This window comes from Trachemys scripta, chromosome 1, assembly GCF_013100865.1.
Source record: "Trachemys scripta elegans isolate TJP31775 chromosome 1, CAS_Tse_1.0, whole genome shotgun sequence".
NCBI classification, from domain to species: Eukaryota; Metazoa; Chordata; order Testudines; family Emydidae; genus Trachemys; species Trachemys scripta.
The window spans coordinates 127,170,361-127,185,064 of NC_048298.1; the positions used below are offsets into that span (position 1 = coordinate 127,170,361).

At 44.7% G+C, this 14,704-nt stretch overlaps 1 protein-coding gene across 6 annotated transcripts in view; it reads left to right on the forward strand.

Annotated features, from left to right (window-relative positions):
• The window catches only part of CCDC91 (coiled-coil domain containing 91), a 350,759-nt gene that overhangs the window by 260,371 nt on the left and 75,684 nt on the right, over window positions 1-14,704 (forward strand). The window contains exon 13 of one of the 6 annotated variants that reach the window (XM_034784631.1): window positions 13,603-13,642. The exons of the other annotated variants lie outside the window; for them this stretch is intronic. Coding sequence (XP_034640522.1) covers window positions 13,603-13,626 — 24 coding nt within the window. The 3' untranslated portion in view covers window positions 13,627-13,642. Of the gene's footprint in view, window positions 1-13,602; window positions 13,643-14,704 lie in introns of those variants that run through there. 6 annotated transcript variants of the gene reach the window in all.

Consider the following 14,704-nt stretch of genomic DNA (forward strand, 5'->3'; position numbering starts at 1 on the left):
AAATCTAACATTTACAGATATCCTCATACGTGGATTCTTGAAAAAGTCTCTGTGTCTGCTATTACTACAAAGTGGTAGTAATAGCAACCCAGAATTGTGTGTCAACTTGAAGTTTTAATGTTCCACAATAATTTTTCCTAGTGAGTAAAACTGAGGAAGGCTTAATTTATTCTGCACTTAATTCTCAGTGAGAGCTTGTCTAGAGATCTTGAAAATCCCAATATAATATTCATTACCCAAAAAAGGAAAAGAAAGTAGGTATGACAGAAAAACCAGAAAGAAAATTAGTCTTTTGTTATGATTATCAAAATGTTACAACTTATTAAAAATTCATAAATCTGGTTCTAATTTAGAATAATATTAAGAATCCTTTATATGTTAAATTTTTATAGTAATATACAATATTAAGAACTGTTACAACTGTCCTCACTCACTTTCAGATTACTCTATATAATCACCGTTTTTAAAAAGAGACTTTTCTCTTTTTAAAATTTTATCATCTAGAATCTTTCCAAATGCCTATGGAATCTATATAAGACACCAATTTTAACTGCTTTAAAAATGAAAAAATAAAATCCTGAAAATAACTTCCTTTTCATATGTATAGCCAGTGTAATATCACATATAACATACTGAAATTAATAAAAGATACCTCAAGCTTTGAGGCTTTTAGAAAAAGGAGACAGGAAAGACCACATCCCTTGACATATCCCTGAGGGAGGAAGAGTTTTTGGTTTATAAAGACCTATGGCCTTGGATTAGAAAATAGTGTTTTCCAACCCATCCCACAAATGAGACCATTACACAGGAGCAGGCTATGAAGAAGGAAGGAAGCATCCAAGAAGCAACAAATGCTCACATCCAAGGAATGATTTCTAAAACCAAGTGTAATAAGTTTTTTGGGTTTTTTTTGTTTTTAATAAATCTCAAGAATTATTCTTCTGCATTGGGACCCAGATTCTAAAGGACACTAACTTTTGTACATTAAAAGGCAATGGGCTAGTGTGCTGGAAAGTTGTATTCAAAATTAAGTTTTATAGAAACAATCAGAGTTAAAAAAGGAAGCCACTTGCTGCAGAAGTCCTCCTTCCTTGTGGTTGAATTATAAATTCTACAAAAATTGTATACATGCCATTATCAACATAACCATATGTGCTTATTTTAATCGAAGTAGTAACTTAAATTTAAACAATAATTACAATTGTTAAAAAATTCTTATTTGATGGCTCTAAGTTAGAATATCCTGAATATGAATGGGCCCGTTCCTTTAAAAAGTAGATTAGCCTGGTAATATTTTATTAATAATTCATATAGCACTAATCACATGTCAGTATAACAAGTAAACAATAAACAAATAATACACAATAAAACAATCCTAAAATTAAATAGTAAAGGAGAACTCTTGGGTACAGCAAGCATACAGATGTTCTTTTTTACCCGTTAGACACAGGTGTGGATATGCTAATCAGAGCCACATCCTTCAGGTCTTCACAACACAGAAAATCTTGTTATTTCCCCAAGATTATAGATTTGTAATGAATGCAGAGGAACTAGAACAATTTGTATAGTGGGGGTGCTGAGAGCCATTGACCCAAACTGTAAACCCGGTATATGATGGAAACAACTTCAAGCCAAGGGGTGCTTCAAGCCAGCACCCTTAGTTCCAGCACCTATGAATTAATGTACAGAACAGATTTCTGATCCCTTCAGAGACTGTGATCATTTACGGGTTCAGATAGTTATAGTTGTCTCCTTAACCACAGTCAGTAGCTAGTCTTCTGTGTAGAAGAAAAATCATTAAGTTTCAAATCCTATTTTCCAAAATAGCTCAGAACCAGTTGTCATCTATTCATTGTTGATTGTAACTACTGGCATTTCTAGACTCCTTGCACAGAACTAATCCCAGGCAAACTTCAGAGATTCCTGCTAATTCACGGAACTATTCCGAGAGGTAATTGGGTGCGGGGCTAGGGAGTGAAAATATTAACCCAAGTGGTTGACTTGCATCATTGGTAGACAAAAGAAGCCTATGGATTCCCTGTCCAACTCAAATCTCAATGTTCTTCTTCAAGTTTTTGTTCACACAGTTCTCACTGTAAGTGTGTATGTGTCCCATGCAGGCAAGCTAGGATTGTTTTGGTCAGCAGTGTCCACTGGGGTCATGCACTTGCCCTGCATGACCTTATGTGCTTGCTCCCCATTCCCCCAGGTCATAATGGATGGTGCAGCACTCAATTCCATCTTACTGCCCATGACAGGTGGATTTCCTATAGTGCCAAGTTGCTTCCCAGTAGCCTTTCCTATAATAGATTTAGTGTTTTAATAGTTACTTTTTTCAGGTTCTTATTTTAAAACCTGCCCTGCCTGTGAGGCAGCTATTCCTTTAAATTATGAATATATAAGTGCCTCTTTTGTCTAAGGGAAAGTCACATCCCGGAAAAATATTCAATAGATATTTTTCCAAACGCATGCAAAAAAGCCTATGGTTCCCCTTTCACGTTCTTTTAATGAAGACATCCATGAGGAGTGCTTCTGACCTGAGGTCCCTTCTCAAAAGAAATTCCTGTTGCCAGAGTCAGAAAGAAGCAGAGATCTTCAGCAGGGGCTTGACAGCGGTCACCATCCACAGTACCAGCTAAGAAAAAGTCAGAGTCATTCATTCTTCTGACTTGTCCAAGCCTGTCCCTGCTAAATCTGACTGATACCGTGATATTTGGTAGCAGCTGACTCACACTTTTCTGGTCTGGTACTACATTGTCAATCCTCAGCAACCAGTGCCTCTGCCTCAATACCAGTGATATTGATACCATTTGTCTCATAATATTTGGAACCACACCGAGATAATAGACTTCCATCTGCTGAGGTTTCTTCATCACTACCATTGTGCCTAGTACCATCTTCATTGGTACAGACTTCTTCAGTACAGGTATCTTTAGCTCTGGCTACCATTACAGCTCATGCTGATTAAATAATGACAGGTTTCAGAGTAGCAGCCGTGTTAGTCTGTATCCGCAAAAAGAACAGAAGTACTTGTGGCACCTTAGAGACTAACAAATTTATTAGAGCATAAGCTTTCGTGGACTACAGCCCACTTCTTCGGATGCATATAGACTGAAACATATATTGAGGAGATATATATACACACATACAGAGAGCATGAACAGGTGGGAGTTGTCTTACTAACTCTGAGAGGCCAATTAAATAAGAGAAAAAAAGTGATAATCAAGCTAGCCCAGTACAGACAGTTTGATAAGAAGTGTGAGAATATTTACAAGGGGAGATAGATTCAATGTTTGTAATGGCTCAGCCATTCCCAGTCCTTATTCAATCCTGAGTTGATTGTATCTAGTTTGCATATCAATTCCAGCTCAGCAGTCTCTCGTTGGAGTCTATTTTTGAAGTTTTTCTGTTGTAAAATAGCCACCCGCAGGTCTGTCATAGAATGACCAGACAGGTTAAAGTGTTCTCCCACTGGTTTTTGAGTATTGTGATTCCTGATGTCAGATTTGTGTCCATTAATTCTTTTGCGGAGTGACTGTCCAGTTTGGCCAATGTACATGGCAGAGGGGCATTGCTGGCACATGATGGCATATATCACTTTGGTAGATGTGCAGGTGAACGAGCCCCTGATGGTATGGCTGATGTGATTAAGCCCTATGATGATGTCACTTGAATAGATATGTGGACAGAGTTGGCATCAGGCTTTGTTACAAGGATAAGTTCGTGGGTCAGTGATGTGTGGTTGCTGGTGAGTATTTGCTTTAGGTTGGGGGGTTGTCTGTAAGCGAGCACAGGTCTGTCTCCCAAGATCTGTGAGAGTAAAGGATCATCTCTGAGGATAGGTTGTAGATCTCTGATGATGCGCTGGAGAGGTTTTAGTTGGGGGCTGAAGGTGACAGCTAGTGGTGTTCTGTTATTTTCTTTGTTGGGCCTGTCTTGTAGGAGGTGACTTCTAGGTACTCGTCTGGCTCTGTCAATCTGTTTTTTCACTTCAGCAGGTGGGTATTGTAGTTTTAAGAATGCTTGATAGAGATCTTGTAGATGCTTGTCTCTGTCTGAGGGATTGGAGCAAATGTGGTTATATCTTAGAGCTTGGCTGTAGACAATGGATTGTGTGGTGTGTCCTGGATGGATGGAAGCTGGAGGCATGTAGGTAAGTGTAGCGGTCAGTAGGTTTCTGGTATAGGGTGGTATTTATGTGACCATCGCTTATTAGCACAGTAGTGTCCAGGAAATGGACCGCTTGTGTGGATTGATCTAGGCTGAGCTTGATGGTGGGATGGAAATTATTGAAATCATGGTGGAATTCCTCAAGGGCTTCTTTTCCATGGTCCAGATGATGAAGATGTCATCAATGTAGCACAAGTAGAGTAGGGGCGTTAGGGGACGAGAGCTAAGGAAGCGTTGTTCTAAGTCAGCCATAAAAATGTTGGCATACTGTGGGGCCATGCGGGTACCCATAGCAGTGCCACTGACTTAAAGGTATATATTGTCCCCAAATGTGAAATAGTTGTGGGTGAGGACAAAGTCACAAAGTTCAGCCACCAGGTTAGCTGTGACATTATCAGGGATACTGTTCCTGATAGCCTGTAGTCCATCTTTGTGTGGAATATTGGTGTAGAGGGCTTCTACGTCCATAGTGGCTAGGATGGTGTTTTCTGGAAGATCACCGATGGATTGTAGTTTCCTCAGGAAGTCAGTGGTGTCTCGAAGATAGCTGGGAGTGCTGGTAGCGTAGGGTCTGAGGAGAGAGTCCACATACCCAGACAAGCCTGATGTTAGGGTGCCATTGCCTGAGATGATGGGGTGTCCAGGATTTCCAGGTTTATGGATCTTGGGTAGCAAATAGAATACCCCTGGTTGGGGTTCTAGGCATGTGTCTGTACAGATTTGTTCCTGTGCTTTGTCAGGGAGTTTTTTTAGCAGATGGTGTAGTTTCTTTAGGTAATCCTCAGTGGTATCAGAGGATAATGGCCTGTAGAATGTGGTGTTAGAGAGCTGTCTAGCAGCCTCTTGGTCATATTCCAATTTATTCATGATGATGACAGCACCTCCTTTGTCAGCCTTTTTGATTATGATGTCAGGGTTGTTTCTGAGGCTGTAGATTGTGTTGTGTTCAGCATAGCTGAGGTTATGGGGCAAGTGATGTTGCTTTTCCACAATTTCAGCCTTTGCACGTTGACGGAAGCAATCTATGTAGAAATCCAGTCTGTTGTTTCGACAGTCTGGAGGAGTCCACGCAGAATCCTTTTTATTGTAGTGCTGGTAGGGGGGATTCTGTGGGTTAGTGTGAATAAGGACTGGGAATCGCTGAGCCATTACAAACATTGAATCTCCCCTTGTAATTATTCTCACACTTCTTATCAAACTGTCTGTACTGGGCTAGCTTGATTATCACTATCTTTGCATCCATCCCCCAAGGTTTATGTCTGGTTCTTCTCAGCCTACTTCAACTTCCCAAGGATCTGCATCTTCCCTCAGAAGAGCTGTACTCATCTGCATTCTCCTCATCAAGTGGCAGACTTTCTTCAGGAGGTCTAGACTTAGACTTTGAACTGTGCACCATTTACTCAAGTCATAAAAGTAAAGAGTAAATATTGATATAATTACACAATGGAACCACTCCCTTCATGGTTCTTCAGGGCAGCACGCCTATAGGCATATCTGTCTTTCCTACCTGTCATCTGAATATGGCGCTACAATACCTTGTAGATCTCCCCTTTGAGGCATTGACATCAGTCTCTTTAAATTCCCCATATTTGAATCCAAACATGCTGCTTTAGCAGCATTTCACTATCAAGTTGAGGCTCAGAGACTTTGCCCTAGAAAGACACAAACCCTACTTGCATATTTCATAAGGTCAGGAATGTGCATTGTACTCCCAAATCATTCCTATCTAAAGTTGAGTTTTCCATATCTTCAAGGGGGATAATATGCTGTTTTTCCAAAAGCCACAATGTCAGAAAGATAGAGCACAGCATAAGCTTCTTGTGACAAGGGCAGTAAACTTATCTCTAAAGTGAACAGACCAAGTTATGAAATCATTCTCATTGTTTGTTGTTTTCATCCAAAATGTCTTTATCTTAAGACATCTAGACTCTCTGGCCTGGTCTACACTACGACTTTAATTCGGATTTATCAGCTTTAATTCGAATTAACCCTGTAACCGTCCACACAACGACGCCATTTAATTCGATGTAAAGGGCCCTTTAAATCGATTTCTGTACTCCACCCCAACGAGCGGAGTAGCGCCAAAATCGATTTTAGCAATTCGAATTAGGGTTAGTGTGGCCGCAATTCGATGGTATTGGCCTCCGGGAGCTATCCCACAGTGCATCATTGTGACCGCTCTGGACAGCAATCCGAACTCGGATGCACTGGCCAGGTAGACAGGAAAAGCCCCGCGAACATTTGAACTTCATTTCCTGTTTGCCCAGCGTGGAGAGCACAGGTGACCACAGATACCTCATCAGCACAGGTAACCATGCAGGCTGATAATCGAAAAAGAGCACCAGCATGGACCGTGAGGGAGGTACTGGATCTGATCGCTGTATGGGGAGAGGATTCAGTGCTTGCAGAACTTCGTTCTAAAAGACGAAATGCAAAAACTTTTGAAAAAATTTCCAAGGGCATGATGGAGAGAGGCCACAATAGGGACTCTGAGCAGTGCCGCGTGAAGGTCAAGGAGCTCAGACAAGCCTATCAAAAAACAAAGGAGGCAAACGGTCGCTCCGGGTCAGAGCCACGGACATGCCGCTACTACGCCGAGCTGCATGCAATTCTAGGGGGGGCTGCCACCACTACCCCACCTTTGTTCGTGGATTCTGGGTCGGGGATAGTCTCGACGCCTGAGGATTCTGCCGAGGGGGTAGAGGAGGAGGAGGAGGAGGAGGAGGATGAGCTTGCAGAGAGCACACAGCACTCCCTTCTCCCCAACAGCCAGGATCTTTTTCTCACCCTGACTGAAGTACCCTCCCAACCCTCCCAAGCCAGTACCCAAGACTCTGACCCCATGGAAGGGACCTCAGGTGAGTTTACCTTTTAAAATATAAAACTTGTTTTAAAAGCAAACGGTTTTTAATGATTACTTTGCCTGACTTTGCATTCGCGGTCAGTTCAGCTACTGGAAAAGTCTGTAGCTACTGGAAAAGTCTGTTAACGTGTATGGGGATGGAGCGGAAATCCTCCAGGGACATCTCAATGAAGCTCTCCTGGAGGTACTCCGAAAGCCTTGCCAGAAGGTTTCTGGGCAGTGCATCTTTATTCCCTCCTCCATGGTAGGACACTTGACCACGCCATGCTTGCAGCAAGTAATCTGGTATCATTGCCTGACAAAGCCTGGCAGCGTATGGTCCCGGTGTTTGCTGGCATTCAAGCAACATCCGTTCTTTATCTTGTTGTGTAATCCTCAGGAGAGTGATATCACTCCTGGTAACCTGGTTGAAATACGGGAACTTAATTAAGGGGACAGAGGTGGCCGTTCCTAATGGGCTGTTTGCCTGTGGCGGAAAATAAATCCTTCCCTGCAGTTAGCCAAGCGCAGATGGGAAATTGGCCCTGAGTTTTTCGCGTTTGGCTAGCAGGGATCTTCCCTGTTACCAGCCACGCGGTGGGGGGAGGGTACCGTGATCATCCCAGAGAATTCATGGAGGGGGGGGGGGGGGCGGCGGGGGGGGGGGGGTTGTTTGGTGCCTGCAGGGATCTTCCTGCAGGGTTAGTTTGTTTTCTGGTGCTGCTGAATGTTAACAGAAAAACCGCAGCACTCTACTTGCCTGAAGGGGCCCAGACAAGCACCACCACACTGCCCCCCCCCCAACTGGCTGAGATTGGCCAGGCTTCTGCAGCACTCTACAAGCTATGCTTGGTATGTTGGAAAGCACGGACGGCGCTGAAGCTTACCATGGCCGCATGCAAGCCGAATTCTGTTGCTGGAACGTGAACCTCTGTTGCCCAGACCTGTGATTGATCTCTAGCAGCAAAGTCACAGGCACTCAGCATTAAGAGGCAAAATGCGACCTTGCACAGAAATCACATGTGCTATGTAATGTGAACAGTGTTGGTCACCGTGAAAGAGTATAAGCATTGTTCTGCAAAATGTAGCTTTTAAAACAATTCTCTCTTTTTTCCCCTCCCTACAGCAGCTGCAAATTCCTCAAGCCTCCCTCCTCCATCCCGAAGGTTATCACAGATAAGGCGTCGTAAGAAGAAGACGCGGGAGGACATGTTTTCTGAAATTATGCAATCCAGCAGGAGTGACAGAGCTCATCTGAATGAGTGGAAGGAAACAGTTTCAAAGTATAGGAAAGAAGTCAGTGAACGTGAGGACAGGAGGGACCAACGTGAGGAGAGGAGGGACCAACGTGAGGAGAGGAGAGACGATCGAGATGAGAGATGGCGGCAGGAAGACCAGAGGATGAAGGATGCAACGTTGGGGCTGCTCCGGCGTCTGGTGGAGGTTCAGGAACGGCTGCTGGAAAACAGACTGCCGCTTCAGCCCCTGTTCCACCCTCCCCCCTCCCCATGTTCTGTATCCTCCTCACCCAGACGTGTAAGAACGCGGGGGGGGAGGCTCCGTACACCTTCCCATTCCACCCCAGTAGACAGCCCAAGCAAAAGGCTGTCATTTTTTTAACCTTTTCTTTGTGGCTTTTTCCTTCCCAGCAATCCTCCTCCCAAATACCACCCGGGTTCCCTCCCTCTTTTTCTAATCTATTAATAAAGAATAAATGATTTTTAAATGATAGTGACTTTATTTGGTTTGAAAGAAAGCTGGGGGAAGGGGCAGGGTGGGTTCCTTACAGAAAATCAGTCAGTAAAGGGGGAGGGTATTCATGAAGGAGAAACAAACAGATATTTCACACGGTAGCCTGGCCAGCCATGAAACTGGTTTTCAAAGCTTCTCTGATGCACAGCGCTTCATGGTGTGATCTTCTAATCGCCCTGGTGTCTGGCTGCGCGTAATCAGCAGCCAGGCGATTTGCCTCAGCCTCCCACCCCGCCATAAAGGTCTCCCCCTTACTTTCACAGAGATTGTGGAGCACACAGCAAGCAGAAATAACAATGGGGAGATTTCTTTGGCTGAGGTCAGAGCGAGTCAATAATGAACGCCAGCGGCCTTTTAAACGGCCAAATGCACATTCTACCACCATTCTGCACTTGCTTAGCCTGTAGTTAAACAGCTCCTGACTCCTGTCCAGGCTGCCTGTGTATGGCTTCATAAGCCATGGCATTAAGGGGTAGGCTGGGTCCCCAAGAATAACTATGGGCATTTCAACATCCCCAACGGTTATTTTCTGGTCCGGAAAGTAAGTCCCTTGCTGCAGCCCTTTAAACAGAGTAGTGTTCCTGAAGACGCGAGCGTCATGAACCCTTCCCGCCCAGCCCGCGTTGATGTTGGTGAAACGTCCCTTGTGATCCACAAGTGCTTGCAGCACCATTGAAAAGTACCCCTTGCGGTTTATGTACTCGGTGGCTTGGTGCTCCGGTGCCAAGATAGGGATATGGGTTCCGTCTATTGCCCCACCACAGTTAGGGAATCCCATTGCAGCAAAACCATCCACTATAGCCTGCACATTTCCCAGAGTCACTAACTTTCGTAGCAGCACCTGAGTGATTGCTTTGGCTACTTGCATCACAGCAGCCCCCACAGTAGATTTGCCCACTCCAAATTGATTCCCGACTGACCGGTAGCTGTCTGGCGTTGCAAGCTTCCACAGGGCTATCGCCACGCGCTTCTCAACTGTGAGGGCTGCTCTCATCTTGGTATTCTGGCGTTTCAGGGCAGGGGACAGCAAGTCACAAAGTTCCATGAAAGTGCCCTTACGCATGCGAAAGTTCCGCAGCCACTGGGAATCGTCCCAGACCTGCAACACTATGCGGTCCCACCAGTCTGTGCTTGTCTCCCGGGCCCAGAATCGGCGTTCCATGGATAGAATCTGCCCCATTAACAACATGATCTCCAAAGCACCGGGGCCTGTGGTTTCACTGAATTCTGTATCCGTGTCTGTGTCCATGTCCTCATCATGCTGCCGCCGCCGCTGCCTCCTCCTCTCCTCGTTTTTCTGGTCCTGGCTGAGCATAAACTCCACGAGAACGCGCGAGGTGTTAGCAATATTCATGAGTGCTGTCTTGACCTCAGCGGGCTCCATGCTTGCCGTGGTATGGAGTCTGCAGTGTTCACCCACCCAGGAAAAAGGGCGCGAAAATGGTTGTCTGCCGTCCGTTGCTTTCATGCAGGGAGGGAGGGAGGGAGGAAGTGAGACTGTACCCAGAACCACCTGCGACGATGTTTTTTGTCCCATCAGGCACTGGGATCTTAACCCACAATCCCAATGGGCGCGGGAGACTGCGGGAACTATGGGATAGCTATGGATTTGCTACCCACAGTGCAACGGTGCAGAAATCGACGCTAGCCCCGGTACTTGGACGCACCCCACCGAATTACTGTGCTAGTGTGGCCGCACTCATTTCGACTTTATACAACCTGTTTCTCAAATCCGAATTATCTAAATTCGGATTAATCCCGTAGTGTAGACATACCCTCTGTTACAAGTACTGCATCACAGAGGATAACCTATTCCACTGTGAATCAGATCCCACTCAACATGACCTGTGGCTGCTTTCTGGGGGGAAAAGAGCAGCATCCATGAAAGAAGAAATCTGCAAACATGCCACCTGAACTTCCGTGAATGTTTCTATCAAACACTACTGTGGTGAACTACAGTCCTCCACAGAAAAACTCTTTGCAGGAAGGTGCTGCCACCAGTGATCCCTGGGTAATCAGTTGCTTAGCTGTAGAGAAAGGAAAACACTTTTTTAAATCACTTCCTCTCTACTACATTTTCCTCACTGCTTGCAGCCTTACTGCTTGCACAGATAGCTTTGATTGGAAGAGAGATTGCATCACAATGAAACATTTATTACCTAAATAGATTTCCTGTTGGACACTAACCTGTTTCCCATACCATGCCTCACACTGGATAAGTTATCAAGGGATTACTTCAAATGAGCTCAGATCCTGAGAGTCCACAGCAGTTATAGATAAAAGATTGCAATTGCAAGTTTAAATTAGTCTATTAAGTTTACAGTGATTTAATATCACATTGGAAGTTCTTGTCTATTGGGTCAATGGGTGGAAGGGCCATGAGTAAGCTTCAGAGCCTTGGGTCATGTATGAGCTGCCTCTGGCAGTTGCACAAAGCCACAGTCCAAATAGTCTGGGCAAAGAGAGAGGTCAGCCCAGAAAGGAAATAATCAGGTAACAAATTTTCTGTTTAAGAGAAAAATAGATGAAACTTCTCTTTACAAGTGGCATCAGAAGCCCTGGGTGCATTTTATGTTTAAGGGATTAGCCAAGTCTCATTATCTACATCAGTTCCTGGTTGCTGTACTCAGGAAAACTCATCGCTTCATTTTTCCATGAGAATTTAGAATCAGCAAATGGTGTAGAATGAGTTCTGTACAACTGTTTCCGTCTGGTGTAGACATTATAATATAGACTTCATAGTTACTGGAGAAGTGAATATCAGAAATAGTAAATCATTCATTATTCAAGATAAGCATAACATAGAAAGCCAGTGGACAAGTTGAGTTAATCATTTAGCTCTTCAGATTTGATTTACAGTAATACCTCACTTAACTTCGTAGTTATGTTCTAGAAAAATGCGACTTTACGTGAAACAATGTTATGCAAATCCAATTTCCCCATAAGAATTAATGTAAACAGGGTGGGTTAGGTTCCAGGGAATTTTTTTTCACCAGACAAAAGACATTATATACGTACACAGTATATGTTTCAAACACATTCTAATCAGAGGATTGTCTGGGGACCTGCTCATGAGCTCCCTGAGCTTCTCCTAAAGCAACAGTGTTGATATCAGGTGGGATATTTCCCAGGGAATGCCTTGCTGCTAAATGATGAACTAGCACTCGGCTGAGCCCTCAAGGGTTAACACGTTATTGTTAATGTAGCCTCACACTCTACAAGGCAGCACTGAGGGAGGCAGGAGGGAGGAGCCACAATAGATGCTCGGTAGCGGCTACAAACACTTCCCTGCAGAAACAGAACATGATGATGAACCCTGTTATCCCGTTGGAGCGCACCACTCCCTCTTCCGGACGGCGCATGCACGGCTGCACAGGTGCCGGCTTTCCAAAGTGCCAGGTGGTGCTCAACCTCTCGGCTCTGCCCCAGGCTCGCCCCCCCCCCCCCGCCTGCTGCGTCCTCGCTCCTCCCCCTTTTCCCCCTGAATCTCCTGAACACCGCAAAACAGCTCATTGCTGCGGGCAGGAGGCGCAGGGAGGGAGGCTGCACATCTCTGGCCCACAGCAATCAGCTGTTTTGCGGCATTCAGGAGGCTGGTGGGGGAAGACGGGAGGAGCAAGGACATGGCACACAGTGTCCCTGTGCCTCCTGCCCGCAGCTATGAGCTGTTTTATGGCATTCAGGAGGCTCAGGGAGAGGAGCAAGGATGCAGTGCGCAGCCGCCCCCTTCCTCCCGCAACGCCCGCCCGCAGCAATGAGCTGTTTCGTGGTGTTCCGGGGGCTCTGGGAGAAGCGGGGAGGCTGCGCACCGCGTCCTCACTCCTCCCCCTCTCCCCCAGAGCCTCCTGAACACCACAAAACAGCTGATTGCTGCTGGCAGGAGGCGCGGGGAGGGATGGGGGGGTTGCTGACTGCGGGGCCCACCAGCAGGTGGGAGGCGTGGGGGGGAGCTGATATGGGTGCTGCTGACCCACCCTGGTTCCAAGCCGCTAGCAGGCGGCGGCCAAACAACGTTATAAGCAAACATTGTGCAACTTTAAACTAGTATGTTCTCTAATAGATCTTAATGAATATGGCTGTCTGATCTGCTTTGAACTGTCATCTTAGAGCCATTAAGCTTTGAAGGAAGCACCTGAAAACCCTCACAGAGACATCCCTAAAGGACTCTCATAAATCCAGTGAGAAAACTGGCTCATAGTATCTCAGAGAATTTGTCTTTGAACCAGAAGTCTTAGTCAAATTATTCCACTGGAAGCCCTGACTTGGTGCTCTGTGCTTGCTGCATGTGCACAAGAACTGCTGCCTGTTAGGCCCAGAAAATTAGCTTCACAATGTATGCAAATATCAAAGCTGAAGTCCCCAGAGTGTGGACACCGCCATTCACGCAATATGAAAGTAAGTAGTCCACATTTGTGTTAGTGGAACAGCATTGACTTTGTTTGCATTCTTGCCTTTTGAGCTGGCATTAGCAGCTTGGGAAATTACACTGCTCTACAGCCAAAATGTTTCTGAAATAAATGTAGTCAAACTTTACTAATTCTGGGTCACTGAGAACGAAAATGATGCTTAAAATTGTTGAATGGCTCTAGTTTTCAAGATATGCTATTGGGTCAGTATATACGACCCTTGACTTGGGAATGGCGGAGGATAAGTGAGTTATAAAGGGAAGGGATCTCAATTTAAACCAAAAATGACTAAAATACATCTTTGACTGGATCTATGAATAAATCTATGACTGGGTTTGGACAGTACTTGCTTTTTAGGCAAAACAATGAATGATGCAATCTGAAGCTGGTATTGGGTCATACATGATGATGCAATTCATATGTTATTCCTAGAAGTCATGGAGGATGCAATCATAACAAAGCTTACATCACTCTGCTGAATAAATTGCCCTATATCAGCTCTAGAAATCATACAGTGTCGTGCTCTCTTATTTGTCAGTGTTTGATTTTGCAAAGGGACACATTTCTGTTTAGCCAAAGTGAGCAGAGATGCCTCATACTTGTGTGAACAGTGCAGATAACTTCTGCTATGTTTGTGGTGAAGTGACTTTTGCATCAGAAAAGCGCAGTATAACCACTATGGTTAAGAAAGCCTATCACCTTTATTTTGGCTGCAAAATTGGAGATCAGGACAAGAGGTGGGTCCCACACATATGCTGCAACACTTGTGCAACAAATCTTCGCCAGTGGTTGAACAGGAAAAGGAAATGTATGCCTTTTGCAGTGCCAATGATTTGGAGAGAGCCAACAGATCATCCCAGCAGTTGTTACTTCTGCCTGGTGCCTCCAGTTGGGAAAGGTGTGTCAAAGAAGAAAAAGTGGACTGTACATTATCCGAACATTCCATCAGCTATACGCCCAGTACCCCACAGAGAAGGACTGCCGGTTCCTGATGCACCGAATCATTCTCACTTGAGTCAGACAAGGAAGAGGAAGAGGATGAAACTTCTGGTCCTGAACCATCAATGTCACAGGACCCACATTTTTTCCCATCCTCCTCCTCTGAACCACACCTCATAAAACCAGGTGAACTGAATGACCTTGTCAGGGATTTGGAACTACCCAAGAGTAAGGCAGAGCTGTTGGGCTCCAGACTACAGCAGTGGAATCTCCTGGCAGGTGACTATTGCTGGACAGTGACAAGAGATGCTCCATTTAATCAATACAAGAGACAAGCCAAGAAGCGCCAAGTAGACACTGAATAGGACTAAACTATGTACGTAATAGTTTTTTTCCTTTTGTTTCATAATAAATTTTATTTATATAACCCTTTTGCTGATTTTTAAAGTGTTACATAAACAGGACAGGTGAAATATTATCATGTAAAGCAACCATAAACACATGAAAAGACCTAGGTTTACAATTTATGATTAAAACTCTACTATCTACACAATATACATAGACATAAAATGTAAAAACTTAAATATCTTAGAAA